This window comes from Saccopteryx bilineata, chromosome X (assembly GCF_036850765.1).
Source record: "Saccopteryx bilineata isolate mSacBil1 chromosome X, mSacBil1_pri_phased_curated, whole genome shotgun sequence".
Classification (NCBI taxonomy): domain Eukaryota; kingdom Metazoa; phylum Chordata; class Mammalia; order Chiroptera; family Emballonuridae; genus Saccopteryx; species Saccopteryx bilineata.
Genome location: NC_089502.1, coordinates 87,766,768 through 87,780,322, shown reverse-complemented (window position 1 = coordinate 87,780,322; position 13,555 = coordinate 87,766,768). Strand labels below are relative to the sequence as shown.

The following is a 13,555-nucleotide window of genomic DNA, read 5'->3' as shown; positions in this document are numbered from 1 at the left end:
AGAACCAAACAAGACACAGAGCTATCAGAAAATAAAACATAAAATGGTTATAAGAAATCCTCGAGTGCTACTAATTAGCCTAAGTGTAAATGGACTAAACTCACCAATAAAGAGGTACAGAGTTGCAGATTGTACAGAAAAGCACAACCCAACCATATGTTATCTTTAAGAGATAGTCTAAGCTACACGAACAAAAGCAGACTCAGAGTGAAAGGTTGAAAAATGATTCTTCAAGCAAATAATATCCAAAAAAAAAAAGGCAGATGTAGCTATACTCATACCTGACAATGCTGAGTTCAAGACAACAAAGGTAACCAGAGACAATATGGATATATCATAATGATAAAGGGGACACTGTATTAAGAAGACATAACACTTCTTAATGTATATACACCGAACCAGGAACCACTAAAATACATAAAATATCTATACTAAATGATCTAAAAATAGAAACAGACAAAAAATAATACTTGGGACCCTTACCAGTTGGCTCGGTGGCAAAGCATCAGCGCAGTGTGTGAATGTTCCAGGTTCAATTTCCGACCAGGGCACACAGGAGAAGTGCCCATCGGCTTCTCCATCCCTCCCCCCTTCTTGAATCTCTCTCTCTCTCTCTTTCTCTCTCCTTCTCTCCTGCAGCCGTGGCTCGGTTAGAGCAAGCTGGCCCTGGGCGCTGAGAATGGCTCCATGGCCTCCACCACAGGCGCTAAAGAATGGCTCAATTTGCAACAGAGGAACAGCCCCAGATAGAGCATCATCCCCTAATGGGCTTGCTGGGTAGATCCCGGTCAGGTCACATGCGAGAGTCTGTCTCTGCCTCTCCTCCTTTCACTAAAATAAAAAATAAAATTTAAAAAATGGTTCTGGTTGCAGCAGAGCAAGGGCCCCAAATGGGCAGACAATCAACCCCTAGTGGGCTTGCTGGGTGGATCCCAGGTGGGGTGCATGTGGGAGTCTGTCTCTACCTCCCCTCCTCTCACTGAATAAAAAAAAAATTCACACCACTGACAGCTTTAAATAAATCATCCAAACAAAATCAGTAAATAAATATCAGCCTTAAATGATGCACTAGATGAAATGGACATAATAGAGATTTATAGGACATTTCATCCCAAAACATCAGATTAGACATTCTTCTCCAGTGTACATGGAACATCCTGAAGGATAGACTATATATTGGGCCACAAAATTAATATGAACAAATTCAGGAAGACTGAAATTATACCAGCATACTTTCTGACCATAATGCTTTGAAATTAGAATTCACTTGCAAATAGGAAGTAAAGAAACCAAAAAGCTGTGGAAATTAAACAACATACTTCTAAAAATGACTGGGTAAAAAAATAAATAAAAGCAGAGATCAAAACATATTTACAGACAAATGAAAATCACGGCCCTGGCCGGTTGGCTCAGTGGTAGAGCGTCAGCCTGGCATGCAAGAGTTCTGGGTTCGATTCCCAGCCAGGGCACACAGGAGAAGGGCCCATCTATTTCTCCACCCCTCCCCCTCTCCTTCCCTTCTGTCTCTCTCTTCCCCTCCCGCAGCCAAGGCTCCATTGGAGCAGGGTTGGCCCGGGCGCTGAGGATGGCTCTGTGGCCTCTGCTTCAGGCACTAGAATGGCTCTGGTTGCAGCAGAGTGACGCCCCGGATGGGCAGAGCATTGCCCCCTGGTAGGCGTGCTGGGTGGATCCCAGTCAGGCACATGTGGGAGTCTGTCTGACTGCCTCCCCATTTCCAGCTTCAGGAAAATACCAAAAAAAAAAAAAAAAAAACGACAACACGACATGCCAAAATTTCTGGGATGCAGCAAAAACCATAATAAAAGGGAAGTTTATATCGTTACAGGATTATATCAAGAGACAAGAGAGATTCCAAATAAACAACCTAATATTACACCTTAAGGAACTAGAAAAAAGAGAACAAAGCCAACACAAAGTCAGCAGAAGAATGAAAATAGTAAAAATTAGAACAGAACTAAATGAAATAGAGAACAAAAAACTGCAGAAAAAATTAACACAATAAAGAGGTGGTTCTTTGAAAAGATTAATAAAATGGACAAACACCTGGCTGGACTCACTAAGGAAAAAAGAGTAAGGACTCATATAAACAAAATCCAAAATGAAAGAGGAGAAATTAACACAGACATCACAGATATACAAAAGATCATAGTAGAACATTATGAAAGATTGTTTGCCACCAAATTCAACAACCTAGAAGAAAGGAATCAATTCCTAGAACTTTACAATCTTTCTAGACTGAGTCACATAAAAGGGGAAAACCTAAATAGACCTATAAGCAGGGAGGAAGTAGAAACAACTATCAAAAACCTCACCAAAAGTAAAAGTCCAGGACTAGATGGCTACACTAGTGAAGTCTACCAAACATTGAAAGGTTTGGTACCTATTCATCTCAAAGTCTTCCAAAAAAGATGAAGCAATACCCTCTAGCACATTTTATGAGGTCAACATAACCGATACCAAAACCTGGCAAGGACAGGACAAAAAAAGAAAACTACAGAGCAATATCTCTAATGAATACAGATGCTAAAATACTAAACAAAATACTAGCAAATTGAATACAACAACACAATTTAGAAAATGATACATCTCGATCAAGTAGGATTCATTCTAGAAGCATAAGGATGGTTCAACATACTGAAAACGATTAACATAATACACCATATCAACAAAACAAAGAAAAAAAATCATATGAACCTATCAATAGATGAAGAAACGGCATTCAATAAGATACAACGTCCCGTTATGTTTAAAACACTCAAAAAATCGAAATAGAAGAAAAGTATCTCAACATAATAAAGGCCATATATGACAAACCTTCAGTTAATACCAAAATAAATGGTGGAAAATTGAAGGCTTTTCCTGTAAAATCAGGAGCAAGAGAAGGCTGCCCACTTTCTCCACCCTTATTCAGCATAGTTCTGGAAGTTCTAGCCAGAGCAATCAGGCAAGACAAAGAAATAAAAGGCATGCATATTGGGAAAGAAAAAGTAAAGGTATCACTTTTTGTAGAAGACATGACCCCGTATATAGAAAACCCCAAGGACTCCACCAAAAAATTATTAGAAACAATAAGCCAATACAGTCAAGTTGTGAGATACAAAATCAATATATAAAAGTCTATTGCTTCTCTATATGCCAATGATGAAACTTTGAAAAATGAACTCAAAAAAACAATTCCTTTTACTATTGCAAGAAAAAAACAACAACAAGGAATAAACTTAACAAAGGATGTGAAGGACCTATATACTGAAAACTACAAAGTATTATTGAAAGAAATTTAAAAAGACACAATGAAATGGAAAAATATTCTATGTTCATGGACAAGAAGAATCAATATAGTTAAAATGGCCATATTACCCAAAGCAATATACAAATTTAATACAATCACCATCAAAATCCCAACGTCATTTTTAAAGAAATAGAACAAAAAATCACCAAGTTCGTAAGAAACCATAGAAAAGCTCTGAATAGCTGAAGCAATACTGAGGAAAAAGAATGAAGCTGGAGTTATTACACTACCTAACTTCAAATTACATGGGATCCTTGGGTTACAACACAGTTCCATTCCTATGACGGTGATGTAACCCGAATTTTGGTGTAAGCTGAAACACACCCTAGCCTAAAGTCACTTTACCTATCCTAATACAGTTGTAAAATCATAATCTAGATAATAAAAACACAACTAAGTCACAGAAAAAGGAAAAGGACGTAAATATACTGTACTATACATTGTACTGTAGTAACAGAAAAAGTATCAAAAAATGAGTGCTAAAAAAAAAAAAACCTTACATTTATTCCTGTGGTTGGCTTGCACACTGGAAGGGGCATTGCAAGGTGGGAGAGAGTAACCTTTTGAGAGGAAGAAGCTGGAGAGGCAGGAGAACCTGCAGAAGGTACTGGAGATACTGGGTCAGGTGAATCAGGATTGCCTAAGGAACATGCAAGAGACGCTGGAGATGATTCTACCTGTACTACAAGTGTTTCATCTCGAGAAGCAGCTGATGTAGAGGGTACAGGACCTGTTGCAGGCCTCTCTCTACCTTCTTAAAAAATTGTTCCAGGCTAGTCTGAAAGGTTGATGACTTCTTCTCTTCCAAGATCCGCCCGTAGCATTGCAAGCCATCCATAACAGCTCTGTAGACCTTACTGAATCTGTCATCACTGAGGTCCTCAGCCTGAAATTTTCCCAACCCATCCTCTAGCATAGAAAAATCTTCTTCCAAACCCTTGGTACTAAATCTCTTGGGTTCTGGGGTTTCTATCTCTTCCTCTTCAATCAGCAGCTTCTCCAGCTGAATGAGGTCCTCAGCAGATAGCTCTTCTTCATGGGAGTGAGCACCGTAACCTCAAAATGTCATATGTCAAGACTGTTGTACCCAAAGACCACCTGTATTGTGTTCCTCATAAAATTAAGAATTAACCTACCACGCGAACCTGCAATCCCTTTACTGGGTATCTACCCAAAAAAACTTGACAACATTGGTACATAAAGGCACATGCAGCTCCATGTTCATCACAGCTTTATTCACAGTGGCCAAGACATGGAAACAACCAGTTTCCCTCCATAGAGGATTGGGTAAAGAAAATGTGGTCCATATATACCATGGAATACTACTCAGCCATAAGAAATGATAACATAGTGCCATTTATTACATGGATGGACCTTGAAACCACTATACTGAGTGAAATAAGTAAATCAGACAAAGCTAAGAACTGTATGATTTCACACATAGGTAGGATATAAAACTGAGACTCATGGACTTAGAAAAAATTGAAGTGGTTACCAGGGGAAGGGGAATGGGAGAGGGTGTGGGGGGGAGGGAGTAAATAGGGACAAGTATACAATGACAGAAAATGATTTGACTTTGGGTGATGGGTACAAAATACAATCAATACTTTAAATGCTATAGAAATGTTTTTCTGAAACCTATGTACTTTTATTGATCATTGTCATTCTGTTAAATTTTATTTTCTAAATAAAAGTTAAGAAAAAGGTATGTATCACTTCCGTTTGTATGTTGCTCTAAACTTTAGAGTCTAAAGTGTTCAACACATTTCCACACATATCCTCACCCCTAGTTCACAATGACTCATTTTACAGATGAAAAAACTGAAGCTCCAGTGTTTAACTAAGTAAGTAGTCAGACCATTCTCTCCTGACTTCAAGGACCACATAAACAAACTAGGCAGAGAGGGAATTAAAAATTGCCCTTAGGGGCCAGGTTTCCCTCTCACCTGGTCAAAGCACTAAAGAAATCAAGCAAAAGGACAAAGGATGCTTAAGAAAGTTTACCTTGCAGATGGCTTTCACTGTAAAGAATGTTCCAGACCTTTAAAAATCTCATCACTGATTAAAACCACACTCGTGTATTAGAAGGACAGAAAAACCTGGATTAGGCAGTATGTAAAATAACCGAAATAGTAAAATAAAGATACTTGGCATTCTCTATTAGTGATCTAAATTGTAGTCTCTGAATTGATCCAGAATGCTGAGGTCCTGGGTTCGAAATCCCAAGGTTGTCAGGTTGAGTGTGGGTTCACTGGGTTGAGCATGGGATTGTTGACATGATCTCAACATCACTAGCTTAAGCCCAAAGGTCACTAGCTTGAGCCCAAGGTTGCTGGCTTGAGCAAGGGGGTCTTTGGCTCATCTTGAGCCCCCCAGTCAAGGCACATATGAGAAGCAGTCAATGAATAACTGAAGTGACACAACTATAAGTTGATGCTTCTCATCCCTCCTCCCTCTCTCTCCCTTCCTGTCTCTTTCTCTCTAAAATAAGAAAATTAAATTAAATTAAATTAAAATAAATAAATTGCAGTCTTTGACCAAGATAGCTCAGTGGTTATCTGTAGGACTGAAAATACAAGTAAAAACATTCTCTGAATGTGCATACATTCCTATGACATGCCAAGAATTCATTTACCACAATTTCTAAAAAAAAAAAAAGAGAGAGAGAGAGAGAGAAAAGAGAGGGATTTTAGTCTCCTTTCTAAGGTCTAAATCATCTTCATTACCCAGTTATAGCATCCTTTTCTTACTTTTCACGTGGCCTTTTTATCTGTCAGGACGTACCCGATTGCAAATCTAACAGTAGGAAACCCACCCGTTTACCCACAGTGAGTGACTTGTTGACATCTACCAAGCATCCTTTTCTCTTTCTTCTGATCAAGACACTTCACTGTGGGGAGCAACCCCCCCCATACACAAACACACTTCATAGACCCCTGTGGAGAAGGGGGAAGGAAGGTGGCAGACTCTTTGCTCCTCTTGCACACATTTATAGGGAAGTGACCTAGGCTGGGCCAATCCAAAGAGTTTCTCTTAGACCCTGGTTTGTGTGGATCCACCCCAGCCCCTTGGAGGTCACTCCCCACCCATACCACCTTGAGGAACCCACAGAGATAAAGAGTAAGACAAGAAAAAGATAACAAATGTGGGGGGAGCCCTGACAACACTATTTGCAACTCTGGCTCCAAATGTACCCGTGGCTATTTTTCCCGATTTGCAGCAGTGATGTACACCAAGACAGTTCCTTTTCTGGTTTGAGCTAGCATGATTTGTTTTTTGTCACCTGCAATCATAAGCATCCTGGCTAACAAAGTTACAAACAGCATGGTTTAACAGGTGGGTGCACAGGAGGCCTGGCTCGAGTCCTGTTTCTGTCATCTGACAGCTCCGTGACCTTGAGCAAGCCACATCCTCTTGCAGGACCACAGCTTTGACATCATTAAGAGAAGTACAGTATTTAGAAGAGAGGAGAGGGCCTCACAGTCCACAGGAGTTAGGGGAGGTGTGTGTGGGGGGCTGAAGCACAGCAAGAGAGCCAGGCTCCACACTCATAGTCATGCCTAAGACCTGAGAAGGGAGGTCATATCTCTTCTTCCCCACCTCTTCTTATTAGTCTGAAATTTCCCTCCACACGTCTGGTAACAACAACCATTTGGGGTCTCCCAGCTTCGTTTCTCCAACCTGGACTCTCCCTCTGAATCTGGATGCCTATAATACTAGAAGATGTCTCCACTAATTGGTCTCAGAGACCCTGCCAACTCAACATTTCTGAACCAGCATCAGCCCCATGTTTTCTATTTATTTTTAAATTTTTTTAAGTGAGAGGAGAGACAGACAGACTCCCACATGTACCCCAACTTGGATCCACCTGGAAACCCCTGTATGGGGCTGATGCTCTACCCATCTGGGGCCATTCTCACAACCAAGCTACTTTTAGCATCTTCACAGAGCCATCCCCAGTGCCCAGGGCCAAAGCGCTCAAACCAATCAAACCATGGCTGCAAAAAGGGAAGAGAGAGAGAAAGAAGGAGGGGGAAGGGTGGAGAAGCAGATGCTTCTTTTGTGTGCCCTGATCGGGGATCAAACCTAGGACTTCCACACATCAAGTCAGCACTCGACCACTGAGCGAACCGGCCAGGGCTGCCTACATTTTCTAAATCAGGGAAATGCACAGCCAATTACCCAGGCACAGCACTCCCTTCACTCATGCATCTCATATCATGTGAATGCACCTTGCTCAAATCCTATTCCTGTTTCCTTTTGCAGACACCCATCATTCTTCTGTGTTCTCCTCCTGCCTCATGAATTTGGCATAAGCCCCATCTCTATGCCTGTAACTCTCAAACTGGGGTCTGCAGCCTAAATACCACCTCTGAAGTCCAGGCTCATATAAACCAGCTGCCTCTAGGACATATAACTGGCATCTCATAACTGATATATCCAGAGCTGAGAATCTGCCAGTCTCCTGAAACTGCTTCATTTAGAGGCTTCTCCATCTCAGTAACACCATTTCCTACAGGCAAGAAACTTTGGGATCGTCCTGGATTCTTCTTCTATCTTACCCAACAACCAATCTTCAGCAAACACTACTGGCTCTACCCTGGAGGTTTTCTTCAAATTATATCCAGAACCTGACTACTTCTCCTTCCTCTACCCTACTGCTCCAGTCTAAACCACTACCCTCTGTCCCTTGGATGACTACAGTAGCTTCCTACCAGCTAGTTTCTCTGCTTCAACTCCTTGCCCTTTCACTCTGTTGTCCACACAGCAGCCATGGAGATCTTACTGAAATCTACATCAGATTATGTCACTCCTCTTCTCCAAGACATTCAATGGCTCCCCACGACTCTCCACCATTTGCCCCTGTGACTCCTCTGCCCTTCATCCCCTACTGCTCTCTTCCTAGCTCCACCCTCCTCCACTAGTGACACACTGGTCTCCTTGCTAACCCTTGAACACTTCATTCACTCTCACCCCAGGGTGCATAGGGCTCTGCCTAGAATACAATCATCCCAGATATCTGTATGACTGGATCTTTTACCTCATTGGGGGCATTACTCAAATGTGACTTTCCCAGTAAGTCTTTCTGTGAGCACCCTACAGGAAATTCCAACCACTACCCAAGTGCATACCCTTAACATTTCCCATCCCTTTTCCAACTGACTTTTTTCCTATCAGAGAACGTATTTCACTTGTTTGTTTGTATGTTTTGTTTTGGTCTTTTATTTTGTTTCTGTCTTTCTCCCATCAAACATATGCTCCTTGAGGGCAGGGATTTGTGTCTGTTCCTGCTATACACTCAGCCCAAAACAGTGCCTGACAGAGTAGGCAAGAATATTTGCAGAAAAAATGAATGAGTAGTCAGCATTTTCATAATCTGCTAAATAAGACTCCCCACTTCCAATCCATTCACCTCACTACTGTAGAGTAATTGTTCTCAAATGTCAGTCCCATCATTCAGGGGTAGACAACCTTTTTATAAAAACCACCCACTTTTGCAGTGCTGGTCAACCTGTTCCCTACTACCCACTAGCGGGTATTCCAGCTTTCAAGGTAGCAGAGCAACCAAACAGCACTGTGATTGGCCCACCATGAAAGCTGGAACACCCACTAGTGGGTGGTAGGGACCAGGTTGACCAGCACTGCAAAAGTGCACAGTTTTTATAAAAAGGTTGACTACCCCATTGTAGCTCATCTGATGAAAATCCTTTTGTGGTCCCCACATCTAGAGTGACCATATAATTTCTTGTCCAAACTAAGGCATGACTGTGAGTTGAGGGAGAATGCTATTAATAACTACATTGGCCCAACTGGTAAACCAGTACCAACCTGGGCAAAGGAGACCACCACATGGTCCACCCTACATGTAGAACAGGTGGTTGTTAAAAATGCATACCATATTTCCCCATGTATAAGATGCCCCCATGTATAAGACGCACCCTAATTTTGGGCCTGAAATTTGAAAAAAAATAGTATTACATAAAGTTATTGAACTCAAGTTTCATTCATCACAAAATTCATATAACTCCTCCTCACTGTCAAAACTCCCATCCATTAGCTTGTCCTCAACTGTGTCTGATGACAAATCACTGTCTTCATATATTGCCTCATCCTCAGTTCCATCTATGGCATTTGTAATGCCACACTTCTTAAATGCAAGTAAAAAATTCTACAACCACTGTATAAGACGCACCCAGATTTTGCACACCAAAATTTTTTTAAAAGGGTACGTCTTATACATAGGGAAATATGGTAATTCCAGACACCATCCCAGAGGTGGACAGACTAGATTTAGGGTGAGAGTCAAGGACTTGCATTTGAATCTTGCATTGGAGGTGATTCTATGGCAGGTTACACAGAACCATGCCCCAAGAAGCACTGGCCCAGAAGATAAAGGTATAATTCCCTAAAAGGCAGACAAACCCCTTCAAAATATGGCCACTGCTTTCCAACGAATCTTTTCTCTCACCAGTTCCCCACACTCATCTCCACCCGCCTGACTGCACATTCCAATCCAATGTCCCCAAAGCCCACCTAACGCTGTCCCCTGGCTAACTTCTCATTCTTCACCATTCAGTTCAAATGTCAGCTTCCTCAGAAGGCCCTCACTTATTGTCCATACTCGCCAATCCCCCAACAACTAACAAATAAATCAGTACCACACCTCCATGTATTCACAATGTAGCACAGGGGTAGTCAACCTTTTTATACCTACTGCCCACTTTTGTATCTCTGTTAGTAGTAAAATATTCTAACCGCCCATCAGTTCCATAATAATGGTGATTTATGAAGTAGGGAAGTAACTTTACTTTATAAAATTTATAAAGCAGAGTTACAGCTAAAAAATAAAAATAAAAAAGCAGAGTTACAGCAAGTTAAAGCATATAATAATTATTATTTACCAGTACTTTATGTCAGATTTTCGCTAAGTTTGGCAGAATAAATCTTTATAAAACTTACTATAGTTAAATCTATCCTTTTATTTATACCAGGGGTCCCCAAACTACAGCCTGTGGGCCGCATCCGGCCCCCGCTGCACTTCTGGAGGGGGCCCCTCTTTCATTGGTGGTCAGTGAGAGGAGCACAGGATGCGGGTGTGCTCCTGGAGTACTGTATGTGGCGGCGCCACAAAGCGTGGCGTTGCTCACGTACAGTATTACTTCTGGTGACATGGGATGTACGCGTCACGGCTCCAGAAGCGTGTCATATCACTTGTTACGGCTAGCAGTGACAAATATGGAACTGGACATTGACCATCTCATTAGCCGAAAGCATGTCCATAGTTCTCATTGAAATACTGGTCAGTTTGTTGATTTAAATTTACTTGTTCTTTATTTTAAATATTGTATTTGTTCCCGTTTTGTTTTTTTACTTTAAAATAAGATATGTGCAGTGTGCATAGGGATTTGTTCTTAGTTTGGGGTTTTTGGGGTTTTTTTTTTGTTATTTTTTGTATTTTTTTTTTCCGAAGCTGGAAACGGGGAGAGACAGTCAGACAGACTCCCGCATGCGCCCCACCAGGATCCACCCGGCACGCCCACCAGGGGCGATGCTCTGCCCCTCCGGGGCGTCGCTCTGTCACGACCAGAGCCACTCTAGCGCCTGGGGCAGAGGCCAAGGAGCCATCCCCAGCGCCCGGGCCATCTTTGCTCCAATGGAGCCTCGCTGCGGGAGGGGAAGAGAGAGACAGAGAGGAAGGAGAGGGGGAGGGGTAGAGAAGCAGATGGGTGCTTCTCCTGTGTGCCCTGGCCGGGAATCGAACCCGGGACCCCTGCACACCAGGCCGACGCTCTACCACTGAGCCAACCAGCCAGGGCTCTCATAGTTTTTTTTTATAGTCCAGCCCTCCAACGGTCTGAGGGACAGTGAACTGGCCCCCTGTGTAAAAAGTTTGGGGGCCCCTGATTTATACTTTGGTTGCTCTGCTACCGCCCACCATGAAAGCTGGAACACCCACAAGTGGGCGCTAGGGACCAAGTTGACTACCACTGATGTAGCAGATCAAAACTGAGGCTGTGAGGTTTTAAATACTAACTCCTGGGCCTCCCAGAACCACCACCACCACCAAACCTCCTCAATCAGAAGCTTCAGGAGTAGGGCCTGGCCACAGAGTTCTTTTAAAAGCTTCTCAGCTGATTCCCACACATACCCCACCCAGAGTACTTCCATATTCACCCTACCCTAGCCCTTATCACATTCTATTTAAACTGCTGGTCTTCTCCATTAGGTGATAAAGCAAATATTCTCTGACTTTCCAAGTCCTCAGACATTATTAAAGTATTCACAGTGAGTGAAATCTGAGACATTTCAAGACCTGTTTTAGCTGTGATTAGTTTTCAGTGAAGCCGACCACTTGGGTGATTAACTTATTAAAATACACTGTAATTACATTGGGTTTCAGTTGTTCTCATGCCTTTGGAAATTCCCAAAAGTTCAGCTCAGTAGTGTGACTAAGCCAAGCAAGAATGAACATCTGAACCTGATGGAGCTGTCTCTCCTGCCTAACTGCACTCTGGTGTTGGTGCAATGGCCAAGATGTGAGAATACTTGATATTCTGGAGGTGGGATTACCCACCCCTTGCACTGGGCGCGTTACAGTGGCCCTTCAGTTAGACAAGGTCAGTTTATGCTTCTAATGGATGGATCTTAGTTCTGAAACTACGTAATAAGCAGTAGGCTCCTGTGTTAGTGAAAACAAGCAACCAGTTCCTTCCAAGCTTAGAGAACTCTAACGAATGTGTGTTATGTATGTATCAGGAGCAGTTTAGGCATTTCCCATCCCAATTCTTCAAATCAGGGTACCTTTGCCTCCAGGTGAACCAGCTCTGACACTGGCGGTTCCGTGCCTCCCAGTCCCCAGTCCCAACCTCAACATCAAAGACCCCAAACATCACATTGCTGAGATATGTTGTTCTTCAAAGCACAGGAGACAAGGTCACTACTCTACAAGAGGACAGCCCGTGTGAAATGTCCTCCCCAGTGATTTGTGACTGGGGCAAGGCCAGCCCAAACACAGTAGGTAATGGCACTGAAAATGGTTTGACAACTGCCAAGTCCCCCAGGGCTGCGGAGAGCTCTTGCGCTCAAGGCGGAAGTGAGCCAGGTCAGGGGCCCAGGATGTTGGAAAAGGGTTTGGGGCCTCTGCAGATACTAGGTAAGGGACCAAGAAGGGGCACGCCGCATCCCAGCCTCTTACCCGCGTGCACTGAGGAGGCGGCTGGGGTCACGAGGGGCACTTAGGAGTTACGGCGCAGGAGGCCACGGCGGGTCGGCCCCGCTTACCTGTCCAGGGTTTCTACGCTGGGCTGCCGCGAGCCGGCGGCCGGGCCCCCAGCGATCCGAGGGCGCCTCCAGCCTCCCGCCAGGCCCACGCCCGGGCCCCCGGCGCCCTCGCTCCCCGCTCCTGCCGCAGCCGGCCGGTCCATTGCGCACCGAGACCGCTGCCACCGCGGGGAAACCGCAGTCAGGAACGGAGCGAAGCCCGGAAGATCCCGCTGTGCGCCTTCTGGAGCCCTCTTTACAGCCAGCCGGCTTAGGAAGTCGCCGCCATTAGCTGTCACCTGGCGGCCCCGCGTTACCCACAAGGCCGTGCGCACGTGGGTGGGGGTGGGAGGTTGTGGGGAGCGCAAGCGGCTAGGGCCGGGCGCCAGGTCGCCCCCGTCACCCGCCCAAGCTCATTTTTACTGAGGCCCAGGAAGCGGGAACCCGGGGGCAGATGCCGTCTGGCTTGGGCAATTGGACAAGGTCCAAGCCACTTGGGGGTTGAAATCTACAAAGGAATGATGCAAAAAGTGCTTTGCTCAGGAAACTACCCAGATTTACTATGGAGATACAGGGTTAAAAAAAAAAAGTTCGGGTTAAATGAAGGATTAGTAATGATTTGTTTTTCCTCAATTTTTCTACCCAGAATTGTTTTTGGGTGAGGCTCCTGGGCTTCCCTGGTCTTGACATCTCCAAGCAGGAGCAGTTCTATACATTGTAGCAATTCCTCCCCACCCTGTACCTCCCTCCCTCCCACAACCCACCTTCCCACCATCTGTAGAACAACCGTTTTGATGCCACCCTGGAACTTCTGTACTTGGTTTATGTAAAGCCAGTAGGCACTGCCACCATCACAGCCGCCTGGCCCATGCAGGTTCGCATTGGATTCAGACAGTTGGTAAAGAAGCAATGGAGCCAAAAGCTGGTGGGCCATCATCTTTAATCCTAGCTTGCACTCGGCGGGCAAGTAAAAACACACACTGG

The 13,555-nt window shown here is 44.0% G+C and overlaps 1 protein-coding gene across 6 annotated transcripts in view; it reads right to left on the bottom strand.

Moving 5' to 3' along the window:
- Positions 1-12,886, bottom strand: part of MTMR1 (myotubularin related protein 1) — a 99,854-nt gene extending 86,968 nt beyond the window's left edge. For all 6 annotated transcript variants that reach the window (XM_066248918.1, XM_066248923.1, XM_066248919.1 and 3 more), the window contains exon 1: positions 12,593-12,886. In XM_066248918.1, the coding sequence (XP_066105015.1) occupies positions 12,593-12,735 (143 nt within the window). In that variant the 5' untranslated portion in view covers positions 12,736-12,886. The remainder of the gene's footprint in view (positions 1-12,592) is intronic.
- Between the last annotated feature and the right edge of the window lie 669 nt (positions 12,887-13,555).